Source organism: Melospiza melodia, chromosome Z, assembly GCF_035770615.1.
Source record: "Melospiza melodia melodia isolate bMelMel2 chromosome Z, bMelMel2.pri, whole genome shotgun sequence".
Classification (NCBI taxonomy): domain Eukaryota; kingdom Metazoa; phylum Chordata; class Aves; order Passeriformes; family Passerellidae; genus Melospiza; species Melospiza melodia.
Window position 1 is genome coordinate 82,320,217 of NC_086226.1, and position 13,725 is coordinate 82,333,941.

General features: G+C 57.8%; 1 protein-coding gene across 2 annotated transcripts in view; it reads left to right on the plus strand.

Moving 5' to 3' along the window:
- The first annotated feature begins 906 nt into the window (after positions 1-906).
- Positions 907-13,725, plus strand: part of PAX5 (paired box 5) — a 128,477-nt gene continuing 115,658 nt past the window's right edge. For both annotated transcript variants that reach the window (XM_063179815.1, XM_063179816.1), the window contains exons 1-3: positions 907-1,082; positions 8,197-8,362; positions 12,586-12,783. In XM_063179815.1, the coding sequence (XP_063035885.1) occupies positions 1,037-1,082; positions 8,197-8,362; positions 12,586-12,783 (410 nt within the window). In that variant the 5' untranslated portion in view covers positions 907-1,036. The remainder of the gene's footprint in view (positions 1,083-8,196; positions 8,363-12,585; positions 12,784-13,725) is intronic.

The following is a 13,725-nucleotide window of genomic DNA, read 5'->3' on the forward strand; positions in this document are numbered from 1 at the left end:
AGTCGTTTTGCTGAAAAATAAACCAGTAAACTTGGGAACGGTCGAAGCCGCGTGATTTTTTTCCCTTTAACTCTCCCCACCCTCACTCGCGGCCATGGGTCTGCATCCGCCACGTGAACGGGAGGTACGGGGGGAGGAAGCCGGAGTGAAGCCCCCCGGGCCGGGAAAATCCTGCCAGGGCCCCCGCGCTTCCACTGGGTCGCTGCTCCCCGGTCCCCGGCGCAGTGCGGGGGCTGTCCCTGGGCGAGGGGCGCGGGGCAGGGCAGGCCCGGAGGGATGCGGGGCTCTCTCCCGCAGACGGCTCCCTGTCCCGCCCCTGCGGCAGCCCGGCCCGGCGGGGAGCACTGCCCCGGGGGCGGCAGCGTCACCCCGGCCCGGGAAGGGGAAGTCGGTCTGCTGAAAAGTTGGTGACAGGCTGGGGCAGCGGAGGCAGAACGGGCAGGTGCCGCCGCCGCTGCCGGGGCGGCGGAGCGCTCGGGGGGCGGCCGGTTGCGAGCAAACTTTGATTCCTGCTACAGAACATGTCAGAGTTTTCCTGGGTTTTGGCTGCGTCTGGGGACATCTTGTGATGTTTTAGAGAACAGGACATGATCTCACATGGCGAGGAGCTCTTTAGTTTCTTAATCATTTCACGGTTCCTTCAGAGGCTTTTTTCCACCTAAAACGTTTAGTTTCAGCTCAGTGATCAGCTGCAAAAGCTCGGCGGGGAGCGGAAGAGTTGAATTATTCCAACCTGAGAGAGCCCCTCACCAAAAAAAAAAAAAAAAAAAAAAAAAAAAGGAAAGGAAAAAAAGAGAAAAAATAAAGAAGGAAAATAAAGAAAAGAAAGAAGGGAAAAAAAGAAAATAAAGAAGAAAAGACAAGAAAAGACAAGAAAACAGAAAGGAGGAAAGGGAAAACGGAAAATACAACAAAAGAGAAAAGAATACAAAACAATTAAAAGAAAAGAAAAAAAGAAAGAGGGAAAAGGAAGAGGTTGCAAAACGACGTGCAAACTTTTTCTTGCCTCCGTTTCCCCAAGTCCTGAAGAGCCGGAATGGAGCTGGAGAAAACCTACGCGACACCCCGAGCCGGCCGCACAGGTGGGACTCGGGCCGGGGGCTGCGGGGAGCCCGGCGGCTCCGCGGACAGGGGGGGTGAGCCCGCGTGAGCGGGGACGCGAGGCGGACGGGGCGGGGTGGGAGCAGCTCCCCCGAGCCCGTCGGGGCGGCGGCGGGCTGCCGAGGGCTCCGCCGGCCGTGGAGAGGCACCCTGGTGTCCGTGTGCCCCGGGCTGCGGCCAGGCGGGCAGCGGCACAGGCACCGGGCATGGCCGGAGCCTGCGGAGCCCCGTCACGGCGTCCCCGCGGGCGGCGGAGGGCGCGGAGGCGGCCTGGCGGCTCGGTGGCGGAATGCAATTTCGAAGCGATCGATGGGGCCTTTTATTAGTTAAATCGCCTGAATAATCGTTTAATCGATAAAGCATTTCATGGCGCGGCGGAGGCGGCCGGGAGCGGGGGTGGCCGCAGGGGCAGCAGCACGGACAGCGCTGCCTGGGCCGGGCAGGATGACGAGGACGGGCCGGGGCCCGTGACAAGGCGCTCCAAAGCCTCTGCGCCTCTGGCCCCTGGAGAGAGCAGGGCCGAGGGGGCTTCACCTCGGTACCGGGTGAGCGACAAGCAGGAGGAGGACGGGGGGGTCACGGCAGGAACGGGGGCCGGGCAGGATGTGAGCCCGTCTTGCCTGCCCGCTCGTCCCCTCCGCGCCGGGCCCAGCATGCCCGCCGTCCCCGACGGCCGCCCCGAGCCGAGCGGCAGCAGGGGGAGCCGCCCGACGGCCCGGGCTGGGCTGCGGGGCTGCGCGGGGATCGGCCCTCGCCGTGCTTCGGCCGGACTCCGTGCCGGCTCCGCGCTGCGCCTCGGCCGCGCCCCGCAGTTTCGACTTCAACGAAAACTCGGCCCGCGCCCGCCCGTCGGCGGCGGATACCGGCCCCGCGCGGCCCAAGGACGGGCCGGGGCACGGCCGAGCTGCCGCCGTGACCTGAAGGGTTCAGCGGGGCCGGAAGGTCTCGCCCCGGCTGGGGCTGAGCTCTCCCGCACCCTCGTCCCCACAAAGATCCCCGTGGGAGAACATGCGGGCGGCGGGGCCGAGGGCAGGCCGCCGGTGCAGCGGGCTGTGCCCCGCCGCCAGGGTCACCGTGAGGCGAGGCAGAATGCCCGGGCCTCCGTCAGGGGCTCGGCCGGGGCAGCACCGCCGTGGGGCGAGACCCGCGGGCGCGGCGGCCTGAGGGGGATCTCGCTGCTGCTGGGCGCGGCGCCGCCGAGCCCCGGCGCGACCACGGGCAGGACGAGCCGGCCGAGAACCTCCCTGACCGCGGCCTCGGCCCGGGCTCCCACGGGTGCCGGGACCCACGGACCCGACACGCGCCGTCCGGGCGTCGGGGAGACCAACGGCCACGGGGAGCGGCGTCGGACGCACGGGCCGGGCCGTCGAAGGTCCCGGCCCGCACCCCAGCGGGACCCACCCACGGCTCAGTCACGAGTGGCTGCGCCCCCGCCGCCCCGCGGCCACGCCCCCACTCTTTATTGGCTCGCGGCCCGCCAATAGGCAGCGCCGGCGCTCGGCGGCCAATGCGGGACGCCGGCAGGTTAACTTTGCGATTGGCCGCGGCGCTGAGTGACGGGCAGGCCCCGCCCCCGCCGCTGTCCGCCCGCGCGGTGCTGAAGCGCCGCCCGCCGCCCCCTCCGCGCGCGCTGCGCGGGCCGCGGGGCCGCGGGGCGGGGCCGGTCCCGCGCCCCCCCGCCGCGCCCGGCCCCGCCCCCGCCGGCCCCGCCCCGCCCCCGCCGCCCGCCACAACCCCCGCGGCCGCCGGCGGCCGGCAGCGCGCCGGGCGCACCGCCCGAGCCAGCCAGGCGCCGCCGCCCCGGCGGCCCACGGCGGGCGAGGGGAGGGACGGACGGACGCACAGAGGGGAGGGGGCGCCGCGGCCCCGGCGGGCGGGCAGCGATGGTCGCGCCGCGCCGGCGCCCCGGGTCGGACGGCGGCCGCTGACGGGGCGGCCCGGTCCCGCGGGGCCGCGGCGAGCCCGGCCCCCATTCACGCTCCCCGCCCTCTCGCACACCTTCCCCCGCCGCTCCCCTCGCCCACCGCCGCCGCCCCGCCCGGCGCCGCGAGTTGCTGCGAGCGGCGCGGCGGGGGGCGGCACAGGCGGAGCAGCGCCGCCGCCCCGGGACCGAGCCCCGCGGACGGGGCGCCCGCCCCCGCCGCCGCCCGCCTCGGCCGCCGCCGCCGCCGCGCAGCCGCCGGCACCGCCAGCACAAAGAGCCGTCGGGCGGGCAGCGCTGGGCTCCGGTCCGCCGGACAGAGGCGCTCGCCCCTCTCCGCGCCCAGTAACGCCCCGGAGCCCGGCGGCGGGTGCTGCGCATCGGCAGCCGCCCGCGGAGCGGCTGAGGCCGGGGGCTGAGCCCGGGGCGGCCGCTCCGCGCCCCCCCGACGGAGCCTCCGGAGGCTGCGAGCGGCTCGGGAGCTGCGTTCGACCAGCGCTCTTGGATACCGCGACCCGTCACGCGGCAGGACTCTTCGCTTTTTGAGGGATTTTGTTCTATTTTAGTTTTCACCCCTTTTTGGTTGTCTTTCTTTTTTCCCTTTTTTTCCCCTTTTTTTCTTTTTTTCTTTTTTTTTTTTTTGTTTCGTTTTTCGTTCGGTTTGATTTTTTTTTTTTTGCTGTTGTTGTTTTTGGTTTTTTGGCTTGTTTTGTTTTATGCGTTGGTTTGGGTTTTTTCTATTTGTTTGTTCGGTTCTGGTCGGTCTCCGTCCTTTTTCGCGGGCTCCCTCCCTCAGCCCGAAACCCGAGCGCCGCCGGCGAATCGAGATCAGCTCAGCGAGGTGGCCCGGCCCCGGACCGCTCCGATGGAAATACACTGTAAGCACGACCCGTTCGCAGCGATGCACAGTAAGTGCCTGCCCTTCAACTTGTCTGAGCGGGCGCGACGGGCTCCGCGCGATCCTCTCCGTCCGCGGCCGGGCCGGGCCGGGCCGGGCTGCCCGCCCACCTTCGGCCCCGGCGGGAGCGGGGTGCCGGTGCCGGGGGGCTGCGGGAGCGGCCGGTGCGGGGCTGCTTTCCCGCGGAGAGAGAGCCGATGTCACCGCGCGTGTGTGCGTCTGTGCGGATGGATGTATAAACACGTCTCTGGACGTAGGCACAGCCATCAGTACATACGGACGCGCGCTGGTGTACATGGATGAATACACAGATGTTACATGTATGTGCGTATGCTTGTTTCTCTCCGTAAATCAAATATCCGGGGGAAAAGCCGCCAGGTATTTCCGACGAACGGAAAAGTTTGCTGCACGATATTCTTTCTTTTTTTCAACATTTTGAAATTCGTTAATTGGAAATAAAGAAAAAAACCCCAAAAACCAAAAACAAACCCTCAAGAACTAAAACCCCTAAACAAACAAATAGAAGTCCCCCCAAACCCCGAACAAATTGAACTGATGCGAAATGCGAGGAGCTGGGCTGCAGGGAAGATTTTTGTCTTTTTAAACCCCGAAGAATGGCGTCACGATCGCGGCGTGGGGCGGCGGAGCGGGCAGCCGGTGAAGTTAACAGGTCGTGCGCGATGGGTTCGCCCGAGATTTGTTGTGCTTGAGAGGTCGGGGAAGACTTATCCATTAGCACAGTGTTATGTGAAATGACATCTTCTCTCACGGCGAGTTAAACGCTGCATTACGGCGAGAGATTGCGAGGGAATTTAAGGTAGAACTAATCTCATTTCCCGGTGCACCGCAGCCTTTCGGCTCAAAGAAATTTGTTTGCAAAATAAACCACCGAGCTCCGGAGCTGCAGATTCCCTCCCTCTCTCCCTTGTCCTCTCCGCGCTCGCCCATTTCCCGGCCCATTTCCCGTCCCCTCTTGCCGCCGCTCCGTTTCTGGGGTCGTGCGGGGCTGGGACGCTGGCGCTCTGCAGCCCCCGTTAAATCGTACTTTCCCTCTCAGGCAGCGAAGCGCTCGACCTCCGCGCTTATTCATTTCTCTGCCAGCATCAAACCGAATCGCTTTTTGTCAAAGGCGAACTTTGGGGTCGGGAAGCGCGCGGTGCGGGGCGGGCTGGGGGGCGGGCGCGGAGTCCCCGCCGGGCTGCGGGCGGGCACGCAGGCCACGGGAGCCCACGGGAGCCCACGGGAGCCCACGGGAGCCCACGGGAGCCCACGGGAGCCCACGGGAGCCCACGGGAGCCCACGGAGCGCGGGCCGGACAGCCCAGGCGGCAGCGGCCGCGGCGGGTTTCAGCCGCGCCTCTGCCGGCACTCGCGGCTCTGGAAAATCCATGCCGTCCTCAGGAATTTCTGGGCAAACAGAAGGAATAAAACCAAAACGCCCGTGCCTTTTTTTCCGGTCCGGACCGCGGCCGGGAAGCCTCCGAGGTCATTTGCTGCCAAGCGATCTCCGGACCCGCGACTCCTCGGGGGCGTGAGGGTGGACGTGGGGTCTGGACCCCATTAAAAAAAAAGCAGAGGAGGACGGGGAGCCGGCCGCAGCGGAAGGAGCGAGGGGGCAGCACGGCCGCGGGGAACGGTGGCCGGGGCAGTCCGGAGCGAGATTTCGGTACCTCCTGGCGCCGGTCCCCGCTGCTTCCTCGTCCCGCGTGGGCAGAGCCGCCGGCCGCCTCCGTCCGGGCTACGCGGGGACGGCGAGGCGGGCCGGGCACGGCCGGAGCGGCCCCGACCCGCTGGCTCGGCGGCTCCCCGGGACGGGCTCCCTTCGCTTCCCCCGCTGCCCGCCCGGCTGCGCCGCGGCTCTGGGTCGGGCCCGCGGAGCGCTCCTCGCGGCTCCCGCTCCCGAAACAGCCCCGAGTCTCTGCCCGTCCCCCCTCCCTGCGCGGGGCAGGGGCGGCCGCCTCATCCCGCACCGAGGCGCGGGCGGAGCTCGGCTTCCCCGCCGCTCCCGCAGCCCCCGGCCCGACGGGACCCCCGGTCCGCAGCTGCCGGGGAGCGCGGCCCCGGCGGGGAGGCCCCGCTGCCCGGGGCTGGGGCAGGTTGAGCAAGGGGCGGCCGGGGCCTCAGCCTTTGTTTCCGGCGCCTGGAGGGTCGATGCTCCCGGCCTGGGCAGGCCCGGTTCCCGCCGGCCTCCGGGGACTGGGGACGGGCTCCAGGGGTAGAGTCGCCCCTTCCTTGAGGAAGGCACGTCTTAATGACGCCTTCTCTACCATCTTCTTCCTGTTCTTTCCCTTTCTTTTTGTTTATTTTTATTTTTCTCTAACTTCCTTCCTTCCTTCCTTCCTTCCTTCCTTCCTTCCTTCCTTCCTTCCTTCCTTCCTTCCTTCCTTCCTTCCTTCCTTCCTTCCTTCCTTCCTTCCTTCCTTCCTTCCTTCCTTCCTTCCTTCCTTCCTTCCTTCCTTCCTTCCTTCCTTTCCTTCCTTTCCTTCCTTTCCTTCCTTTCCTTCCTTTCCTTCCTTTCCTTCCTTTCCTTCCTTTCCCTTCCTTTCCTTCCTTTCCTTCCTTTCCTTCCTCCTTTCTCTCCCCCCTGCCGGACCACCCGGACCGCCGCCACTTCAGGACCTTCCCACTCAACCTGTGCGCGGTTCCTCGCACTCAGAGCCCTGCGGGGCGGAGGTCTCGTTGCGGGCAGGTCCCGTTGGCCTCGGCGGCCGCAGAGCCGTCTCACCCAGTCTCGGTGTCCCGGGCAGGCTCCCAGCGCCGGTGTGCGCTCCCGGGCGCGCAGCGAGGCCGCGGCACAGTCCGCCTCTCCCGCTCCGCTGAGGGCACAGCAGGCTCCGCTCTGCTCGCCGCAGCCCTGAACATCGCCTCTTTCATGCGGGTTCATTACGTGCCCTTACAATGGTAAAAGGTGCTTGAGGAAGTTTGACGGCAGTTTGTCAATAGTGAAGTGACAAGGTTAAATAAAAATAGTGCTGTATAATTTTTTTTAAACACTGAGGCATTTGGCTTGCCAGCTTAGTCAGTAGACTTCCGATCCTGCTTAAACAGAGACATTTTCTGTATTACTTTTGTTCCAGAATTGGCATCTGTACTATGTCTATGGCTTGTTTTTAGCTTCTCTATCCTCTGTAATATAAGTAGTCGGATGAATAACAACATAAGGGTTAATTATATTACCTTCTGGTACGGGGGATTAATGTGTCTTCATGGGGTTGACACAGCTTCACTGCTCTTCCTCCAAGTGGGTCCTGGATCCCATCAGATATATAATTCACTTTGTTAAACGTGAACAGTGAAAATCTGCTCAAAAAGGAGTCATACGCTGGGCTTGCCCAAGTGTTCATGTTTTATTTGTGGGGTCACAGCATCAGCCAAGAGAGCAGAATCTTTCTTTTCTTTCTTTCTTTCTTTCTTTCTTTCTTTCTTTCTTTCTTTCTTTCTTTCTTTCTTTCTTTCTTTCTTTCTTTCTTTCTTTCTTTCTTCTTCTTTCTTTCTTTCTTTCTCTCTTTCTCTCTTTCTCTCTTTCTCTCTTTCTCATCTTTCTCTCTTTCTCTCTCTCTCTCTTCTCTCTTTCTCTCTTTCTCTCTTTCTCTCCTTTCTCTTCTTTCTCTCTTTCTTCTCTTTCTCTCTTTCTCTCTTTCTCATCTTTCTCTCTTCTCCTTCTTTCTCTCTTTCTCTCTTTCTCTCTTTCTCTCTTTCTCTCTCTTTCTCTCTCTTCTCTCTTTCTCTTCTCTCTTTCTCTCTTTCTTTCTCTCTTTCTTCTCTCTTCTCTCTTCTCTCTGTCTTTTCTTTCTTTCTGTCTTTTTCTTTCTTTCCTGTATTTCTCTTTCTTTCTCTCTTTCTTTCTATTTCTTTCTGTCTTTCTATCTCTCTGCCTCTCATTCCCTCCCCTTTTTTCTCTTTCTCTCTCTCTTTTCCCCTTCCCCCACCTGATTAATTCAAGGCATCTGGGGAAAGCCAGAGCCGAAACACGGCGTGTTTAATTTCAGGTGTCTCTGTGCTTAGGCAGAGGCAGTAGGTGGGCTGAGGGAGCCCCCAGCCCCATTTGTGGCTCCGAGGAGCCTCCGCTGCCCGGGCCGGCTCCGGGCCTGGCACCGCTCCGGGCGGCACCGAGCGCTGCCCGTGCCCGATCCATTGCGGCGCCGAGGGCCCCTGCGCGGGGCTGCGGGGAACCGGGCCGGTTCTGGGGGGCGGTTCGGGGGAGGCGCTGCCCTGCCGGGACGGCCGGAACTCTCACCGCTCTTGTGCTGCCCTTCTCCCCCGCCCGTGTGTTGCAGGACACGGAGGCGTGAATCAGCTGGGGGGTGTTTTCGTGAACGGCCGCCCTCTCCCCGATGTCGTTCGCCAAAGGATCGTGGAGCTCGCCCACCAAGGGGTCCGGCCGTGTGACATCTCCCGGCAGCTCCGCGTCAGCCACGGCTGTGTCAGCAAAATCCTCGGCAGGTAAAGGGGACGGCGAATCCTCCCGCGCCCGTCACAAGTGTCGGGGCCGGCCCCAGGGCCAGGGGCTGCAAACAAACGGGGAGGGGAGCGGCTTCCCGAGGAGTCGTGTTTCGTGTGTCGGATCTGCAAAGAAACAGCCAATATCCGTGGGTCTTGTTAGCCCCTGTTACAGCTTCTAATCCTGACGCAAAGTGCAGAATGCCATGAGTATTTTCTGTATATATATATAGATATAGATATACACAGTGTATATCCTGCACCTGTCTGCTCTGAACAGGAAGGGAAATCTGGGACTCATATTCAGCAAAATGTGAAGAAAAAGTAGAAGTTGTGGAAATTACTTGTTTTGCTTCCTGAGTAGAACTCCTTTTAAACAATGTTATCATGATATATTTCATCAGCACGTGCGTTCATGCAAGCTATTCTGCAATCTATCCCACTGTTTATAATCAAACATATTTTTCCAGTCTTCTACTGGATTAAGGGAGAGCTGAACACCATGAGTAACTAGTAACCCTCTTAAAGGTATTTTGTCTACTTTGGGAGTAGCTCTCTGTTCGGCCAAAAGCTGCTCCAAACACTATGGCAACAGGATATTAAACTCTGAATTAATATTATTTCCTGATGCTGCTTAAAATTTGGCGTAAATTCAGCTAAAAAATTCCAAGCTTGCTTTTTCCCTTTTTGATTCCTTAATCTTCTGTGCAAACCTAAACTTAATTTGTGTAAATTACCATTTTTAAATGGTTTTGAACCCCAGGTATTCTTACAGACTCGGGCAACTTATATTAAGGGGATTTTTTAAAAGTGTTTTTCTTTATGATCTGGAAAAGTTATTATTGAGTTGTTTGTTGTGATTTCACAGTTAATTTCATTGTTTAGCATTTTACTATTTTTATTTTAAATTGTTTTCCGGTTCCTTACAAACATAGCATAGCTGCAAAGACAATTGAAGGCATTTAATTTATAGCAGCACACAGGGGGTGTGTTGATCGATCAGTGTCAGTGTCCAGGTCTGTCAGGATCGCGGGTGCCAGTTTTGCACAGTTTTGTTGCTGTTCTCCACACAGCCCTCTCCCTCTGCCTGCCCCAGCTGGCGAGCAGCAGCTCCAGCGCTGGGGCTGCCCTCGGCGCTCCCCCTCGGCTCCCTCCTCGCAGGGATGTGCCTTCCCTGCAGCCTACGTGCGCCTTGAGCTGGTGAGGGAGGAGAGCTTCCCATGGGCTTTGTGCTGCCCACCACGGGCTGTTTCACTCAGCTACAGCTCCTGCCTGGCTGCTGTGGTTTGGCTGGTGGTGCTCACTGTGGCACTGGAGCTGCCACCAATCCCATCAAACTAACACACAGCTTGGAAACAGGCAATGTGTTCATCCACCAGGCCGAAGCCGGATGGTTTTACTCCTGGCAGTTAGGTCTGCTGTTAGGTATATTTGCACTATGGAGCTCAGAGTGAGGTTCCAGAGCTCTGTCATTAAAGTTGTCAGCAATAAATTGGAATTTCATAGCTCATTATTTTCTTAACTAATAATTACAGTGGGTAAAATGTCTCTGTAATTGCATCTCTGCGTGTGTATGTTTTCTTGCATGTGTGCATGTATGTGAAAAGTGGGAATCCTTAAGATAGATCCTTGCGTTTGGAATTTTATTATCGGAATTTTTCAGTACTAGATGCAGTTTAAAAAATCCATCCAGAGGCAGGTAACCAGCTGTTGCAGGGCAAGTGAAGCTCTTAACCCTCAGAGAAGGGTGCTGTGGTGGTGCCCACCCCACCTTTGCAGCTCTCTGGAGCAAAAGGCCCTGACCTGGTGCACACGGAACAGTGCTGGCTGCAGCAATCCCTGCCCTTAAAATGAGGATGGGAGTCAGAAATGCTGGAGCCATGCACCCTGCAGGCTCTGTGACTGTGCAGTTTAGTGCAGTACAACACGACTGCGCCCAGCTCCATTGCCGGGGAGAGGAGGGGGATGCCTGTGACCCAGGGCAGGGTAAGGACTGTCCCCACGTGTCCCCAGGGTGGTGCAGGGAGGGATGTGGGCTCAATCCTGTGCCTCCCTTGGGGTGAGTGCACCTTGTGGGGGCTCCCCTGTGCCTGGGCTGAGCCATGAGAGCGGGCAGAGGCTCACAGAGGGCAGGGCTGGCTGCTCTGAGCACTCCAGCGAGCCCAGCACAGCTGCAGCCCTGCGTGGCAGGGGCCCTCTCTGGCTCTCCTGCGTGGCTCAGCCATGAGAAAGCCGTGGCTGCTCTGCACAGGCACAGCACCCTGTCCTGTTGGGAGTGCTCCTCTTGGCCAGGCTGCCCTGGACTGCTCTGTCGCAAGAAAGCGCTAAGAAACATTTGTGAAATCCACAGTTTTGACTAGATCTCAGAAAATTGTGAGTTGCTGTCTGGTAGCATCTGTAGTGTTGCCTGGCTGCGTTCTACATCCTCCTCAAAAAAGCAGTGCCAGCAACCTCAGCCTCAAGGTTTTGAGGGAAGAGGTGCAAGCTTTTAGAAGGTTTATGGGCCATGTTTGCCATTATTTTGTCATGTCCTCATGGAAGTGCAAGGGGAGCTAAATTTTCCCCCTCTGCCTTAAAGCTCACAGCATTTAGGGACAGAAGGAGGGTTAGTCCATCTCTAACACTCAACACTTGCCATTATTGATATTGCATGAATGGCAATGGAGACTGGTGTTCAACATTTGCACACAAAGTATCTGAGAACACATGTGAGCAATTTGGTGTGAGTCTCTTAAGAGGAGCTTTAGGCCGTGCACACAGAGCTCTCCCAGAAACACTGAGAGCAGGTAGCCAGGCAAAAATCTGATGAACATGATTGCATGTTTCAGGGAGGCAGGGAGGCAGACTTTGGCTGTGCAGACTGTTTGTGCTCTGCTCAGGCTCAAAAGATGGGAGAAATTTTTTTTTTTTTTTGTATAATGGTTGTGTCAGACAGTTGCAGGGAAAATACATAAATAAGCATTCTTATCTTCCAGCTTGTGAGTTTTTCCTGAGGTAGGAATGGGGGCGCAGGGCAGTGATCAGTGGTGACTGGGCTGCTGCAGGCGCAGCTCGGTGGGCACCTGGTGGGTGAGAGGCTGCTCCGTGTGAAAGGGGGCGCAGGATTAGGGCAGCTGCGGTGGCAGCTCATTGTTGGGGTTTATTTTTCACCTGGTCATGTGAAAATTCACAAGATGCAAATAAGTTGAGGGCTGTGAGAGAGCCTCCTGTGTGGAATGCCCAGGCTGCAGCACGGAGGAGCAGAGTCTCGTTCTGGGCTCCGTTCTGGCCCTCGGCACGCGAGGTGTGGCTGCTGCTCCTCGCAGCGTGGGCAGGACTGCCCTAAAGGGGGACCCTGGCAGCGCCCCCGGATCCCAGCTGCCAGGTGTTACGGCAAAGCTACCCAAAGCTCCTGATCTCGTGCGATGTACATGTGGAACATCGGTCAGATTTATATTGCTTTGGGGATCTCATTCTTCACCTTTTCTGGGTGGAGAGGGGTGGTACCAGAAAGGTGGTACCTTTTGTGGCACCAGCAGAGCTGCTGGTAGTGGGGAAGATGCTGCACCCGAGGAAGGGCTGGTCACAGAAACCAACCCTGCCTCAGCTGGACCCCTCCGCAGCATGAGCAGCTCCCTTTCCCTCAAAATTTGTTATTGAAACTACTGAAAACATAATGATGAAAAGAATACATTTTGAAAAATACGAACGATTAAAACCATAATATGCATATTGAAATCGTAAAATAGGAAAAAGATATGCTGGTGTATTTATTCCAGAGGTGCAAATAAAATATAACATCTAGCCTTCATTTCACTTTGAATCATAACAAGCAGTAGATATTAATGACAGCATTTCTGTAAAAACAGTAATTTGCTACAAAAGAGTCCACTGCAAAAAGTGGTCTTTGGTGTGATTTGTTTCTATTATTGCCAGCACTGCTGATTAATAACACACATTTTCAGTTAATTTTGGATCTCAGCATGCCCTTTAATCTTGCGTTGTTTCTTTTGTCTTGCTATTACAGAAAAATATATATTGTATCCTGAGGCCCAATTCCAATTACTATAAGTTAATCTATTAGGTGATAAAGAACCACACAGGCAGGAAATGTGTATGTGAAAGTGAAGATGTATCTCAGGATTTGCTGGGGTTTGGTTACCTTGAGATGATGTTCTCTATAAATCTCAGAGCATGTTCTCTGTCTGTGTGTGATAACCAAAGCTTTGTTTTGGATGTTGTCCCAGGTATTATGAAACCGGGAGTATTAAGCCTGGAGTGATTGGAGGATCAAAACCAAAGGTCGCCACACCCAAAGTCGTTGAAAAAATTGCAGAGTACAAACGCCAAAATCCCACCATGTTTGCCTGGGAGATCAGGGACAGACTCCTTGCTGAGCGAGTGTGTGACAACGACACCGTGCCCAGCGTCAGCTCCATTAACAGGTAAAGCTGGTGGCTCTGGGGTGGGATGCTCCGTGTCACCAGGGCTTTGTCTTTGATAGCACTGGGGGTTTGGGGCTGTCTGTAAGAAAAGCAGCCTCACCTGTTTGCCCAGGGCACCTGGGCCTGGGAGCAGCTGTAGGCTGACCTGAGTGCTGAAGCACCGCGGGTGATGAGGGTTTCCCAGGAGTGGGCAGGTTCTTCTGCCAGCCTTGGCTTCTTTTCCATGCTTTCCCCTGTTTGTGAGTCGGAGTACCTTGCTGGGAATGACCCTATGTGTTTGCAGCAGAGCAAAGCCCCTGCTCTGCCCTGCTCTGCTCTGTGGGGTGAGGGTTCGGTGGGACAGGCTTTGCCCAGGGGGGAAGATCAGATGGCCATTGAGTAGGGTGGCAGTCATCTGGGTAAGAAAGAGACCCAAGGCATGGGGCTGAGGTTCCATTTTGTCACCTGACACCCGATTGGTGCTGCTGACAGTGGCCCAGGCCTGTGTTCAGTGTGAATATCAATGGGGGAATTCGGCTGGTAGCGTCTGAGGGCCTCCACTGTCTGCTTTTTGCCTTGGAGAACTTGAGTGGCTTGGAATTGCTTTTGTGAAAATGCAGGGGAATCTCATTTGGAGACTGAGTCCCACGTTTGGGTGCTTTGCCATGGCTTTGCAAGTCAGGGCTGGGCTCATGGAAGGCCTGGTTTTAGGGGCTCTGACCTGCTGCCTTGTCCATTACACCTTCTGCGGCCACGGTTTCCCCCTGAGTCAAGTGATGCATAAGGCTGGAAAAACCCAGTAAAATACTACGTGGCATCTCCAGCCCTGCTAGAGCAACAGTGAGAGATGAATACTTGAGCAGCAGAGCTTTTGGGCACCCACGGCCCTTGCAAGCAGGGTTTGTTAATTTTCACTCTGTTCTGGGCTTCCTCCTCACCACGCCGGTGAGGTGATTTTCACTT